Source organism: Natator depressus, chromosome 1 (genome assembly GCF_965152275.1).
Source record: "Natator depressus isolate rNatDep1 chromosome 1, rNatDep2.hap1, whole genome shotgun sequence".
Lineage (NCBI taxonomy): Eukaryota > Metazoa > Chordata > Testudines > Cheloniidae > Natator > Natator depressus.
The window spans coordinates 95,086,786-95,100,176 of NC_134234.1; the positions used below are offsets into that span (position 1 = coordinate 95,086,786).

Sequence of the window (13,391 nt, forward strand, 5' to 3'; positions counted from 1 at the left end):
GACCACCATTTACCATAAATATAATCCCTTGAGTGGGCATATAGCCCATAACATTTTGAAGACATTTTTTGTGTGTGAAAAATACTTAAATTTGTCTGTGATACAGAAATAATGCCATTATTTCTATGTTAATATTTCCGTTCAAAGTGTGTTTGTCTTGGAGTCTTCCATAACAAGTTTACTCAGTTTATTAAAACTAGAGAGCTGATTGATCTAGCAAAGCTACACCAACACTGTCAGAAACTCAATCCAAGAGCTAAAAGTCAAGCAATGTTCTTTCTGGATGGTTCATTTGGTGCTGGTGGTAATAAATGTGTGACTGGAGTATAGTTAGTAATCCATTTTCCTCTCCCCTAGCAGTAGCACCATTGGAAGGCTAATAGGAGTTAAAGGTTGTAATAAAAATTTTTTAAAAAAATTCCCTTCCCTGGAGTGAGCAGATATGACAGCACACAAACGCACACAGGGATCAGAGTTGCTGATTAAGAAGGTGCTTGTACACATAGCCGTCAGGTGGGGCCAAGCAGTGGCAAAAAAAATGGACAAGCTCCCACAGTGAAATTAGGAAAAAGAAAGTTTATTTAAATTCCAAAGTTAAACCAGTTAAGCAAGGACTAACACCCCAAATGAAGTGTTGGTCAGGGTTAGTCACAAGCTAAGTTAGGAAACCCCAGTCAGTCTTTGGTTATTCTGTAGACAACTCAGAAACAAAAACCCCTCAAGTTTTTCCTCAGGTTTTCTCTTACCTCACTGAGGCCTGGACGCATTCTTTCCCATTCACCAGCTGGTCAAGCCACTTATAAAATGAGCCATTTCACCAGCCAGTAGAAGACCTCAGTCCTTTCAAATCCAGTTTCCTCTGATTCTAGAAAGAGTGTCTTCTGTTTCATAGAGACGCCCCTTCTGAAAACGTGACTGCTCTGCCTTTGTAATCTTCTTGATTATGTACTAGAGGTGGAGCCCCTCCCCAGGGTTTGGCTGTAGTAGTAGATGCCACAGGATAGGGTTCTTTTCATTTGCAGTCTCCAGGGCCAATCACTCACCCGTTTCTGCCATGGCCCAATATGGGGTTTGTAAACTTCATCACAGTGCCATGGGACATAGTAATTTTTCCAATCATGCCTGCATTTTAAATATGAATGGTCAGAGTTTGTCCTCACTTCCACCAGTGAATTGGAATCAGTATTTAGAGAGTAGAATTTGTCCTACATGTGTTTTTCTGTTCAGGTTGATGTATTGTTCCTTAAGAAAGATACAGCTTAACTTAAAGAAATTACACTGCAGGAATCTGATCTTGGAAACAAAAGTCCTGCTGGGTAAATAAGGGAACCCATTCTGATATATTTTGTATTTGCAGGGTAAAGACATATTTAGTAATTGATATATAGACTTCAGTTTTAGTTTCCTGACCTTACAAACAGATTAATGAAGGTGGACGCTTGAGCCCGTGCTTAGTCTCTTGTCTTCAGTGAGATTCTGCATGATATAATCATCTGCTTGTATGGAGCTAATTGCAGGATTGGGACCTTAGTAAGGGAATGTTGATAATGATGTAATTCACAATCGATTAAATAAAATTTCACATAGAGAATTATCCACAGCATGAAAATCCATATAGTCACAGTCTCAAAGTCTATAGTGTTTAATAAAGAGTGAAAATTATATTGAGAAGTAATAAATTTTACAGTAACTGGTTTACCATACAGTTGCCACATTACTCTGTTTTTTCTCCTAGAGAAAGGAATTGCCATTATGTTGTTGTGACTATATTTAACTTTCTTTCTTTCCCGCTAGTGTGTGACATAGTCTGTCAGATACAAATGCTGTACCTGTTGCTGAGTTTGTGTATGGGTTGGATGATCGGCAGAATGAAGAAATCTCAAAGCAGACCCCTTCAGTGGGATTCCACTCCAGCGTCCACTGGCATTGCTGTAGTAGTTGTTGTAACCCAGGTATGTATTTGTGCTGACTTTTCTTGCTGTACTGTACACAAACTGTAGTACTGTTACCTGAGCAGCTGCTCCCAATAACTTTGGCAGAAGTGTATTGATAAGTATGACAGAACTGGGAACATCCCATTTCAATATTTTATGACTTTGGTGAACAAACGTCAGGACCTTCAATCTTTTTTAAACGCTTGAGCAGATTAAAATAACAAAAAAGCAAGAGAGTATGTAACCGGTGATAACACATCCGCTATCGTTTACTGCAGGGATCGGCAACCTTTGGCATGTGGCCCGTCAGGGAAATCCACTGACGGGCCGGGACGGTTTGTTTACCTGCAGCGTCTGCCGGTTTGGCTGATCACAGCTCCCACTGGCTGTGGTTCACTGTTCCCAGGGCCGGTGCAACCACTAGGCGAACTAGGCAGTCGCCTAGGGCACCAAGTGGTTGGGGGCGGCGGTGGAGCGGAGGTAAGCTGGGGCAGGGGGGCGCGGGGAGGGCCGCCTGCAGCAAGTAAGGGGGGGGCGGCACACAGGAGAACCGCTCCCCGCCCCAGCTCACCTCTGCTCCACCTCCTCCCCTGAGCACCGCCCCGCTCTGCTTCTCTCCCTCCCAGGCTTGCGAGCCAAACAGCTGATTGGTGCCACAAGCCTGGGAGGCAGGAGAAGCGGTGGCATGCTCAGGGAGGAGGCGGAACAGAGGTGAGCTGGGGCAGGGAGCTGCTGCACGCGGCTCCCCAGGCTGAGGGGAGAGAGGGGGCGGTGGGGAGCTGCCGCAGGGCGGGGGTGGGGCGTGCGGTGCAAGGTGGAAGTTTTGCCTAGGGCGTGAAACCTCCTTACACCGGCCGTGACCGTTCCAGGCCAATGGGGGCTGCAGGAAGCAGCGTGGGCCAAGGGATGTGCTGGCCGCCTCTTCCTGCAGCCCTCATTGGCCTGGAACGGCGAACCGCGGCCAGTGGGAGCTGCGATCGACCAAACCTGCGGACGCTGCAGGTAACCAAACCGTCCTGGCCTGCCAGCGGATTTCCCTGACAGGTCGCGTTCCAAAGGTTGCCGATCCCTGGTTTGCTGCTTAGCATTCTCAATTCAGGATCCTGAGATTAGGATATCTAGTGGTCTTTCAGATCCATCTAGGAGAATTGTTGAGCTGTTTGGATGCAGAATTGGTCCTGCAAATATAAAAATGGTCTAGGACATACACAGAAATGAGTTGAATTAATGTAATTAAATAAAGTCAATTTAGAGTAGCAAATAAATCATTAACATTATAGTAAATCTTACCTTATTGGAGTGCCTAAAAAAGTAATTAAAAATAGAGAAGAGAGAATCTGAGAAGCACGGAGAAGTGGAGGAGCAGAGAGAAACTAGAGATAGTAATGAAGGAAAGTAATGTTGCCAGCATATGGCTGCTGGTATTGGAAAGGAGCCAGAAGTGGACTGGCGCAAGATTTTTGGTCATCTTTGTGACCAGTACTGATCCCAAACAGAAATTAAATGGAGACTTGGAACTCTCTTAATAGTAGTTGGTGGTGTTCCCTGCTAAGTACGAGCCTGAACCAAAGTCCACAGAAATCAATTGGGAGTCTTCCCATTGGTTTCAATGGACTGTGGATCAGGCCCTAAGTCACAGAAGAAGGTGCTGGAGAGAGCATACTAATTCAGGTAGGAGGAGGTGTCAGTTTTTGAGAGCTAGTGCCTATGGGCCTAATTCTGCTCCTCTTGAAGTCAATTGGCAAACTCCCACTTCAGTGGAAGTAGGATTGTGGTTCTCCATCAGGTTCCTCTCAAAGGAGAAAATGGAATTTAGCTGCAGCTTTGCTGCTCTAGGTCACTACATTATTTGAAATTTTAAATGAGTGAATTTTTCAAAAAATGAGGGAAGTCAAGAATAAGACTCCTTCCCTGCTAACAGACTCATCAGTTGTACTTAATATGTTAATTGGTGGTGCCAAAGGAACAGTTCTAGCTCTGTTGCTTTTGGTAGCATGGCAGTTCCAGGCAAGAAGAGAGAACCACGGCTCTTGTGCTGATAGCTGGCACCATGGTCCTATCATAAATAGTTAGTTATGTGAAGAAATGTAACGTGTAAGTACAGTATTTACTCTAAATATACTTTGTTATTGTTTTGCAGAGTATTTTACTAATTTGGGAGCAGTTTGAAGATACTAATCATCACAGCTACCATTCACACCACAGTTTAGCAAGTGGACTTCTTATTGGTCTAAGAGTTTGTCTATCTCTGTCATTGGCCTGTGGACTCTACCAGATCATCAGAGTGGAGAGGAGTACACTCAAAAGGGAGTTCTATATCACCTTTGCCAAAGTAGGGCTCACATCTGGAAAATTAATCCCTTTCTTTTTAAATATTCTTATGGTATGCTATTGACTGGACTATGCTTTACCTCCATGGGAGAATTAATGATTAAGGATTTGATTTGATGAAATAAATTGTATTCTTTCCGTATACACTGAGTAGTTAAATTTGATGTGATAAGCATAAAGTGTGACCTAAAGCATAAAGTGTGGTTTTCATTCTGTTGCTTGATTGCAGAATGATGGAAAGATGGAAACATGTAAACGTAATTCCCCTAATTGTCATATCCATCTTCTGTACTGACACATCAGAGTAAATGATATAAAATGCCATTATTCTCTTTCAGGGCTGCATTTTGTGGTTTTTGTGCCATCCGGGTCTTGCAACCATTTCTGTGCTATTTAGAGACTATCAAAGAGAGAAGGTATGTATGGACAAGATAAAAACAATGTGGGATCTGATTAGAAATTCTACAGAAACTGCAGAGGAGCTGTTCCTTCTGTTGGGCTTTCTTTTATTAGAAAACTCATGTTCCAAGGCCTCTAACCTTTACATTCCCAAAGTAACCTATGGAGTTTTAGCCATACTCTCACTGACACAAATGGGAATCGTGTGGCTGAAACTCTGTATGCCTTATAAAATGTAAAGGTAATAGTTTGTAGGAAGAAGAAGGAGATGCTTGCTAAGGTAAAGCAAAAAATGGTTCTAGTAAAAACCAACTTTTGTGTTTTTGCCAACTTTGTTTTAAAAAAATCTCTGGGCTTTTAGGCTAATTCTTAGAAAAAAAAATCTTTAAGTGGCTAAGGAGATCAGGAAAACCACAGCTGAATTCTATTCTTTGGATAAAAAGATGTTCTCCAAATGTGTAATTCAGTTTGTAAACTCTTAATAATGAAAAACAAAGATGGATTTATTTGGCTTTCTTGTTGCTTTAATATGCTGGGAGCTAGAGTGTGGAGCCTGCCACACTCAGGTAAAGTACATCATCGTTCTCAGGTGGGTGAGTACATCATTCCAGAGCAGAGTTCTCTCATTCCTTATGGTTAATGCAGTGTATATATGAGAGTGCAAATATTTTCTGAGACTGGATCATTATGTATATAGAAAATATGCTACTAAAAATATAGAAGAAATGTAGCTTATAATTTACTTTTAGGGCTTTGATTCCTATAGCTGCATTAGTCAGGGCATTAGTTTTCTTTTGCTGGCTGAAAACCTTGATGCTGGGGGGTTTTCAGCTCTCTTGAGGTAGAATTCAGTGCAGTGCTTTGTGATATGTAGAGATCTGGTAGGACACTGTAGGAAGATTTCTGCTCTTGGGTACTGGAGAAGTTTGATCACTGTGCTTGGGCAACTACAGTTCTGAAACTATGAAGATTTAACATTGTTTGCCTTTTAATTAAAAATATAAAAAAATATGTGCTCAGTGAATGTCACATTCAGTTGAGAGAAACAAGTATTTAAAAAAGATTTATATAGAACTTCCTCAAAGTGCCTACACACGCAAGTAAACTCTCACACCCCCTTTGCGAGCTGGGTAACTATTAACATGCACGTCATCTACAGATGGAGAAAATGAGATTAAAAGGCCTTGCCTACACTAGAAAATTAGACCACTAAATCACCACCATTGCAGCTCCACAGACGGAGGGTGTACTGCAGACAGGGCTCATTTTACTGCTGTGTCATCTGAGGGCTAAATTCACAAGGGGAACTTAGGCATGGCAATGCTCAGTGTTGGTCTGTAGTTATTCAGACACTCCCTCTTTAGCCCAATGACTCTATAAGTATTTGACACAAAGTGGAACAGCTTCAGCTGAAGAGATTGAGCACTGCACCCCAGAAAACCCTCCTGTAACCAAGTGGTTAGGGATTCATCTGGGAGGTGGCAGAGCTAGGTTCAAGTCCCTGTTCTGAATCAGGCAGAGGGGGGATTTGAACCCAGGCCTCCCACATCTTGGGTGAGTTCTCTAAACAGTGGACTACAGAGTATAACGGTGGGTGGCCCTAGCAATAGTGGCATTTCCTCCAGCCATCATTGCATGTTAGGCATGCTAAGAGCACATTTATCAGACTTGGCCCTGCTGGAGAGTTGGCCCTGCCTCTTGAGAATTCTACCAAGGTTTTTATGTGAGACAGGCTCCAAGTAGTTCAGTGGTGTCAGGACTTAAGTGGCTTTGTGCATGACCACTGGCAGAATTTTAGGTGCCTCATGGACTTTATCAGTGGAAATGTAGGTACCTATGGGATTAGGCAGCAACTGAGCAGTGGTTTTGTGAATGCCAGTGGTACCTAAATGTCAGATTTAGGCACTCAAGTCCCTCTTGTGAATCTAGCCCTTAGTCGTGGTGACCTAAGACTGAGCTTTCCAAGAGCTGACGCGGGCAGAAAGGTTATGTGACTTGTCCAGGGCTACCTACTAAGCTAGTGTAGATCCAGGATTACTAGTCAAGAGTTCCTGTATCCCAGACCCATGCTCAAACCCTTTGTAACTGCTGCAGTAGCAAAAGGTGTGCCGTAAGCTTCATTGTGCTTATAAAAATAAAGTCAACTGATTTATTTTATTCTTTTTTCAAAGCATTCACTTTCTCTTTCCCCCACTCCTTTTTTGTCTTTAGGTTATTACCATAGGTGTTATCCTCTGCCAGTCCATCTGCATGTTTATCCTCTACAGACTTTTTCTATCTCATAGTCTATATTGGGAAGTGTCTTCTCTGTCATCAGTGACATTGCCACTGACCGTGGCATCTGGACATAAAAGTCGACATTACTTCTGAGATACATTTAGGAAAGAATACAGTGCAATAATGACCCAAATACAGCTATTTTCATCAGGTCAGTGTGCTACATCAGTGTCCCTGGAAAAACTGAATCATAAAATCAGAGCACATCACTGATCCTGGATCTGAACAAGTCCCCAAATTAGGTACATTGATTGATTTTTTTTTTTTTTTTTAAACTGGTGGTATGAAAATATATTTAAAATCTGAATGTTTGAATAGAGATTGTTTTTGTGGCACATGCGGTGCTGTGTTGTATGACAAAAAAGGAGGACAAACCTAACCTTTCCACAGTGTTTTCACCCTAATAACTCCATGACTTTGTATCAATATTAAGTTTGAAGGCCTAGAAGAATCCAGTCCTTTAAATGGCTCTGAGCTCAAACAAGTCTGAAATAAGCCAGTTATAAAATCGGTGTAATACAAGGAATAAAAGTTTGCTTTTCTTTTTATTCTGTAAAGAAAATGCATTTTGTGCTTTAAATGTAAAGGACTTGAAAAACAAAATTGCTCCAGAAACCAATGTAAAATGTTTACAGCTAACTGTGCAGTAAGCTTTCTTTCATTATTTGTGCAAAAGAAAAAACACTTTTTTTCCCCACCAGTGTTGGTATTAGTTCAAATTTTAACTTGAGCAGCAATGGGGTTTTATCCATAACACTTTTGAGAGAAATGTTACTAAAAACATAACATAGGTGTGATGGGCAAAATGCTATTTGAGGCTTTAAAGACGTGGCAACACTCGTAATAAAAACAGCAGGCTTGCTTTTTTTTAGGAAAGAATGTGTAATGTGGTACTAGAATTTTAATCCTCATATAATTCATTTCTCTTACATTGAGGATTCAATCATAATTAAGCCATATACACAGATTAAATTAACAGAAGCATTTCAAATAAATGGTGGTTTCAGTCATCAGCTACTCATGTATTCCTGCCCAAGGATACTTAATCAGGATTAAATTTTCTATGAATAATTGAAAAACAAAATACTCACTGGATTTGTTATAATCCATGTTGGCACTGGGTTCTAAGTAGTTGCCATCTTCCATCCATTGTAATAAAGCCATACATCTTTGTGATGCCCTAGCATTCAGAATGCCAGTGTAAATATGTACTTTATTGAAGTGCCTATTTATTGAGTGTGATTTAAATCATTTTGACAATTTTTTTTCTGTATCATGTGGACATTCCTATTAAGTCATTGTTTGAAATCTTCTTGTTTGTACTTAATTTGATATTTGTCAAATTGTCTAGACCTATTATTGTCACATTTTGTTTCTTCACGGCATTTATTTTATTTACTAGTAAGTGTATTGAATTTTTAAAAAGAAATGAAAATTCATATTTGTAATAGATTATTGTTTATATAGATTTTGTTCATGTTTGCTTCAGTTGTACACTTGTTTGAAACTATTTCCCTTTTAGTTTAAAGATAGATGAAATATTTGCCTTTGACTAAGGCAAAATGGCAACATGACAAAGTCGCTTATTTAAATCATCTCCTTGCTAGTTCTTCTCTGTAATTCAGGTCAAGAATGGCAGGTTGAGACTGGAAAAGGTGAGTTGTTATAATTTCACACGATCTGCAAAATAATTACAAAATTAATTATCACATTCATCTGATAATCACATCAAAATGATGTTGCTTATGTCTGTTTTCCACTTCCAAAGGAGAAAGCATTCTGTTTTGGTGTAAGTCTCAAATAATGGAGTAGGAATAATTCTGGGTCTCCTCATGTGCAAGACAAATGTGTATTTCACACATTCAAAATATATACTGATTTTGGAATAGAGACAGGAATTATATATTATGATCTGACATGATAAAGGTTTTAATTTATGCAGAAAAGCTATAACTCTCTTAAGGAACACTCAGTGTTTTCTTTACCCAGTGCACTCTTTTGTTATTTAATATAAATCAATCTGTGGCACTTGCCTGTTTAATATAAAGGTAAACAATTCCTTGGCATCACATTATAAACACAGTGAATACAAAATCCTAATTCAGAATTCATAGTTCATCTGAAAATAAATATGTAGTATGACATTCAGTCTTTTCAACTTCTTGAATACATCCATTGGTCATCAGATAACCTCATCCTGCTAGTTTGCATCATTCCAGATTATTTGAAAACATCAATTTAATCTGTCTTTTAGTGTAACCATAGCAGTTTAGTGTCACTCTACTGGTAGTAAGCTGGGCCACATCAAGAAGCTTTTCTCCTGTCATCCAGCATCTGACACCCTTGAGTATCAACTCATTAATGTATTTTTACATAACTGCCTGTTTGTTTTCTAGATTATTTCATAACTGCAGAGGCTAGTAGCTTTGGGAAATGATCCTTCCACACACTTTGGTTAATGCATTATGACTTGAAAACTTAGGGCCAGTTTATCTCCTGCACTAAGATCAACTTGAAACAGGAAGGGGCATCAGAGAGCAGGTTCCTCCACCCCGATTCTCAGGCTGCAGCTGCTCTGGCCCCCTCACTGTCATAAATTACAGCCGCCTATGAGCTGTCCTAATTTACCCTAAGGGACCATACACAGGCTGAGACTATTCCCCTGATACACCCAGTACCCTGGTGTAATGGTTGACACAGGAGTCAGCTCATCTAATTTTGTACAAACTGAAAGAGGAATTCTGAAGCTCAGCATCTCCCACAACTCTGATCCATATGGGCTGCTCCCCTCCTGTCTTCAGTTAGAGAAGACAGTTCAAAAGCTGTAGCACAGCCCATGCTAACCACATCCCCTTATCCAGCAGCAGTCCAAGGGCGGGTCGCTTTGTTCCCTTTTCTTTGCTGGCCTTTTATTTTATCTGGTTTTTTGGGCAGTAGCAAACAGCTTTTCTTCTTCCTCTCCTGGATCAGGCATTGAGTGGGGTGTTTTCAGCCATCCAGCGCCAGTACTGCAGCACCTTCCTGCCAGACTCCTTAGCCCCCTCTCAGACATGGCAGAGCTGTCACGTGAACAGTGAGCTGACGCCAAATGCTGCTGTATTTGTGAGGCAGCTTTCCAGGCCCTTCAGAAGGTGAATTGTGCCCTGTTTTTTCTCAATCAGCCCACCTTTTTGCTGCTAGGGCACAGGGCTCTGAGTCAGACAGGCATGTTGTGTTCCCTCCCCGCTACGTTTGCCCTGAGAAGCCATGGCTCCAACAGAGAAAAGCCTGATCTGGAGATGCAGAACAGGAAGAGACTCCAAGCACAAGGAGGACTTCATCCTGCCAGCCCCAGCGGTGAGTCTTGGGGCACAACAGGTCTGGAAAGCAAAATTCCTTGAGGGGCTCCAGGTCCCCCTGCCCAAGTCCTAAAACTGGTCTTACATTCTCTGGGGTTTGAAGCGGGGCTCATATTCAGAAGCCGTTCTCCCAGGTCGAAACCCCATCCCCCAGGCAGGGGGACCATGAAGGGGAGGACACCGAGGGTACAGTCTACACTGCATACACCTTATGATTCCACAATACATGTACTACAGGTATAAATAGTGTGGATTGTGAAGCGCTGCTTAGGCGAGTAAAGACACACCTGAACCCTGTGAGTATGTACCCTACCCAGCTTTCCACATGACTAAGCAATGCTTCCCCTGTCTACATTGCTATTTTTAGCAGGGTAGCATCCCACTGCTGGAGTCTTACCCTGTTGCCTGCTTCTGCCAGAGCCTTTCACTGACACATGTAGCTACATATGGATGCAGCCTGCTTTTTACTGTGGTATGTAGCTGCACACACCGGAGGAAGGGGACCTCTCAAATTCAGGCTCTGAGCAGCATGTGTAAAAAATGCAACAGAAGTCCCCCCCACCCCCTGAAACATGCAAAAAGGTTACAACCACAATCCAGATCCAATGTGAGCAGGTGCTAGAGGACAAACCTAAAGGCAAATACCTATCTTCTAAATCCTTGCTTGAAACAGTAATCGCACTGCTCCCATCTTTTGAGGATGTGATCAGAGAGGAATGGGGAACACCTGATAAGGGTAAATGCATAAGCAGGTGTGCACTTTTATATTACAGGGATGCAAGAGCCAAAAAAAACCCCAACCCATTACAGATATACCAAAGGTCAATGTTGAAATAGCTTCTTTAGCAAGATGTGGTAATTCTGTCTGAAAGCGATATCTTTCCCCAGGATCCTGCTAATAGAAAGGTGATAGCCCCCCTCAGGAGAGACTTTAAGACTTTGTCAGTCTCCTTTAGGGCATCTACAAGGGCTTTAGAAGGGTCACAATGTCCTGCCTGGATGAACTTAAGGCCGTGAAGGACAGACCATCCCAAGTTCTGATCTACACTTAAGAAAAGTTCCTTAGCAACAGCCTCTTTGGCAAAATCCTCAATGGATGCAATGAGCTTTTCAGCCACATCTGGCTTTGCCTCTGGAAGATTGAGGCTCACTCAAGCAAATTCTGTGCACACGTACATTCACAGGCTTTCTCCTCTCTGGTGAAAAACTAGACAAAATAATGTCAGAAAGTGCTGCCAAACCTAAACCGTCCCTTCTTCCTTTTCCCTCCCAACTCAATACTCTAAGGTGGGACTATAAACCTAGCAACAGACAACAGTGCTCCTTTCGTCCATCCTCCTCACAAAGCTATCAGACAAAAGACAACAGGTATATCAGGGAAAATCCTGGAATTGAAGATTGGGTGGAAAATCCAGAGGGGAATCTACCACCTCTAAGAGCATTCTATGGCAACAAACAAATGTACCTCTGCCCAGACCTGAATCTAGAAGGCAGAATTTCCCCCTTCTTAGAAGAATGGTCTCAACTGAACCCAGAGAAGTGGTTGAGAAAGGTAGTGAGTCATGGACACTCCCTGAAGCTCCTCATCCCAACCCTTCTTCATCCAATCCCCCATCTCAAGAAATGCCATCAAATGTGAGCTGGTGTTATACAAAATCTCACATCTCCTGGAGATAGGAGCAATAGAAAAGGTTCTCTTCAAAAAAGATTCTTAGAACTCAATTTTCTTCATTGTCCAGAAGCATACTGGTGGGTCAGAGCAGTCCTGGAGTTCAAGCAGCTCAGCACATGATAAAGAAAACATGGTGGCCCTAGCTTCACCAGGAGTATCCTTGCCTCAAGTGGACTTCCATGGATCTAAAAGATGTATAACTTTACATTCCTATATGACTGTACTACCACAGATTGCTGAGATTTGCATATGGCACAGCCCACTGCCTGTATCGAATGCTTCCATTCAGCATCTTGTTGGCCCCTGGGTCTTTACAAAGATGCTCGTGGTGATACTAGCTAGCCTCAGGCTCTTTGGAGTGCTCACCAGTAACCTTCCATCCCTAGATGACATCTTGATCTGCTCTCCGACCAAAGCAGCAAACACACAGTGCCACAATCCAGATGCTGGATCTGCTTCAAGCACACGTATTTGTGATAAACACAAGAAGAGCTCCTTGACTCCCTCCACAAAGATGGTTCACCTGGGAATGGAAACAGACGCTTCTGTGACAAAGGTCTACCCTGAACAGATTCCATAATATCCGGAACCCGATATCCATTTTGGAAAAGTCTGCAAGGCTGACCAGAGCTCAGTGTTACAGCTGCTTAGCCTCCTGGTTTCATGTGCAGGAATCACCTCCATGGGCAAGGTCCCATATCATGGGCGAGGTACCTCCAGTCCTTTCTCCTGAAAGTATGGAACCATTTATCGGAATGCATTCCACACCAGATACTGTTCTGAATCTCAACTCTCTCAGATGGTGGACAATCCCTCAGAACATCTGCAAGGGTATTCCTATGTAAGTCGACCTGTTCGCTAATCTCAAGAGCACAAAGTGGACAAAGTACTTCATCAAGAAAGCAGACCCCAAATCCCTAGGGACAGATGCTCTTTTGCACAGACAGACATAAGGCCTGCTACATGCATTCCCACCCTTTCCACTTCTAGGAAAGGTGATCCAGAAGGTAGGGCAAGAAGAAACAAAGGTGATAGTGTTAACTCAGCACTGGCAAAGGAGAAGAGAGTTCTCCAGTGTGATAGAACTGAAATCAGAACCACCATTGCCACTACCAGTGAGATCTGACCATCATTTACTAAGAACGTAACAAAAGCATATAACAAAAATCCCAAGGATTCCTAGTTATCCTGGACTTTCTTCAAGAAGGCGTACACAAAGGACTTCAGTGCAGCACCATAGCGTGCCAGGTGTCAGCTATAACTAGTGTCCTATTTATAGGATCCTCTGGTTCCTTGACAGAGAACCATCAGGTATCCAGGTTGCTCAGAGCAGTCAGATTGGCTAAACCTGCAGTTAGACCAATCTTTCCGAAGTGGTACCTACTGCAGGTTAAAAGCCCTAACCACACACCGTTTTGAACCACTGACATCAATATCTTC

At 42.2% G+C, this 13,391-nt stretch overlaps 1 protein-coding gene across 3 annotated transcripts in view; it reads left to right on the top strand.

The window, feature by feature from the left end:
- The window catches only part of GPR180 (G protein-coupled receptor 180), a 51,275-nt gene that overhangs the window by 22,186 nt on the left and 15,698 nt on the right, over positions 1–13,391 (top strand). For 2 of the 3 annotated variants that reach the window (XR_012640798.1, XR_012640797.1), the window contains exons 6-9: positions 1,795–1,952; positions 4,075–4,266; positions 4,604–4,681; positions 6,876–7,183. Coding sequence is in view for 1 of the 3 variants with exons in the window: in XM_074962613.1 (XP_074818714.1) it covers positions 1,795–1,952; positions 4,075–4,266; positions 4,604–4,681; positions 6,876–7,034 (587 nt within the window). In the remaining 2 variants the exon portion in view is untranslated. Of the gene's footprint in view, positions 1–1,794; positions 1,953–4,074; positions 4,267–4,603; positions 4,682–6,875; positions 8,928–13,391 lie in introns of those variants that run through there. The other variant, XM_074962613.1, reaches the window with a different exon arrangement.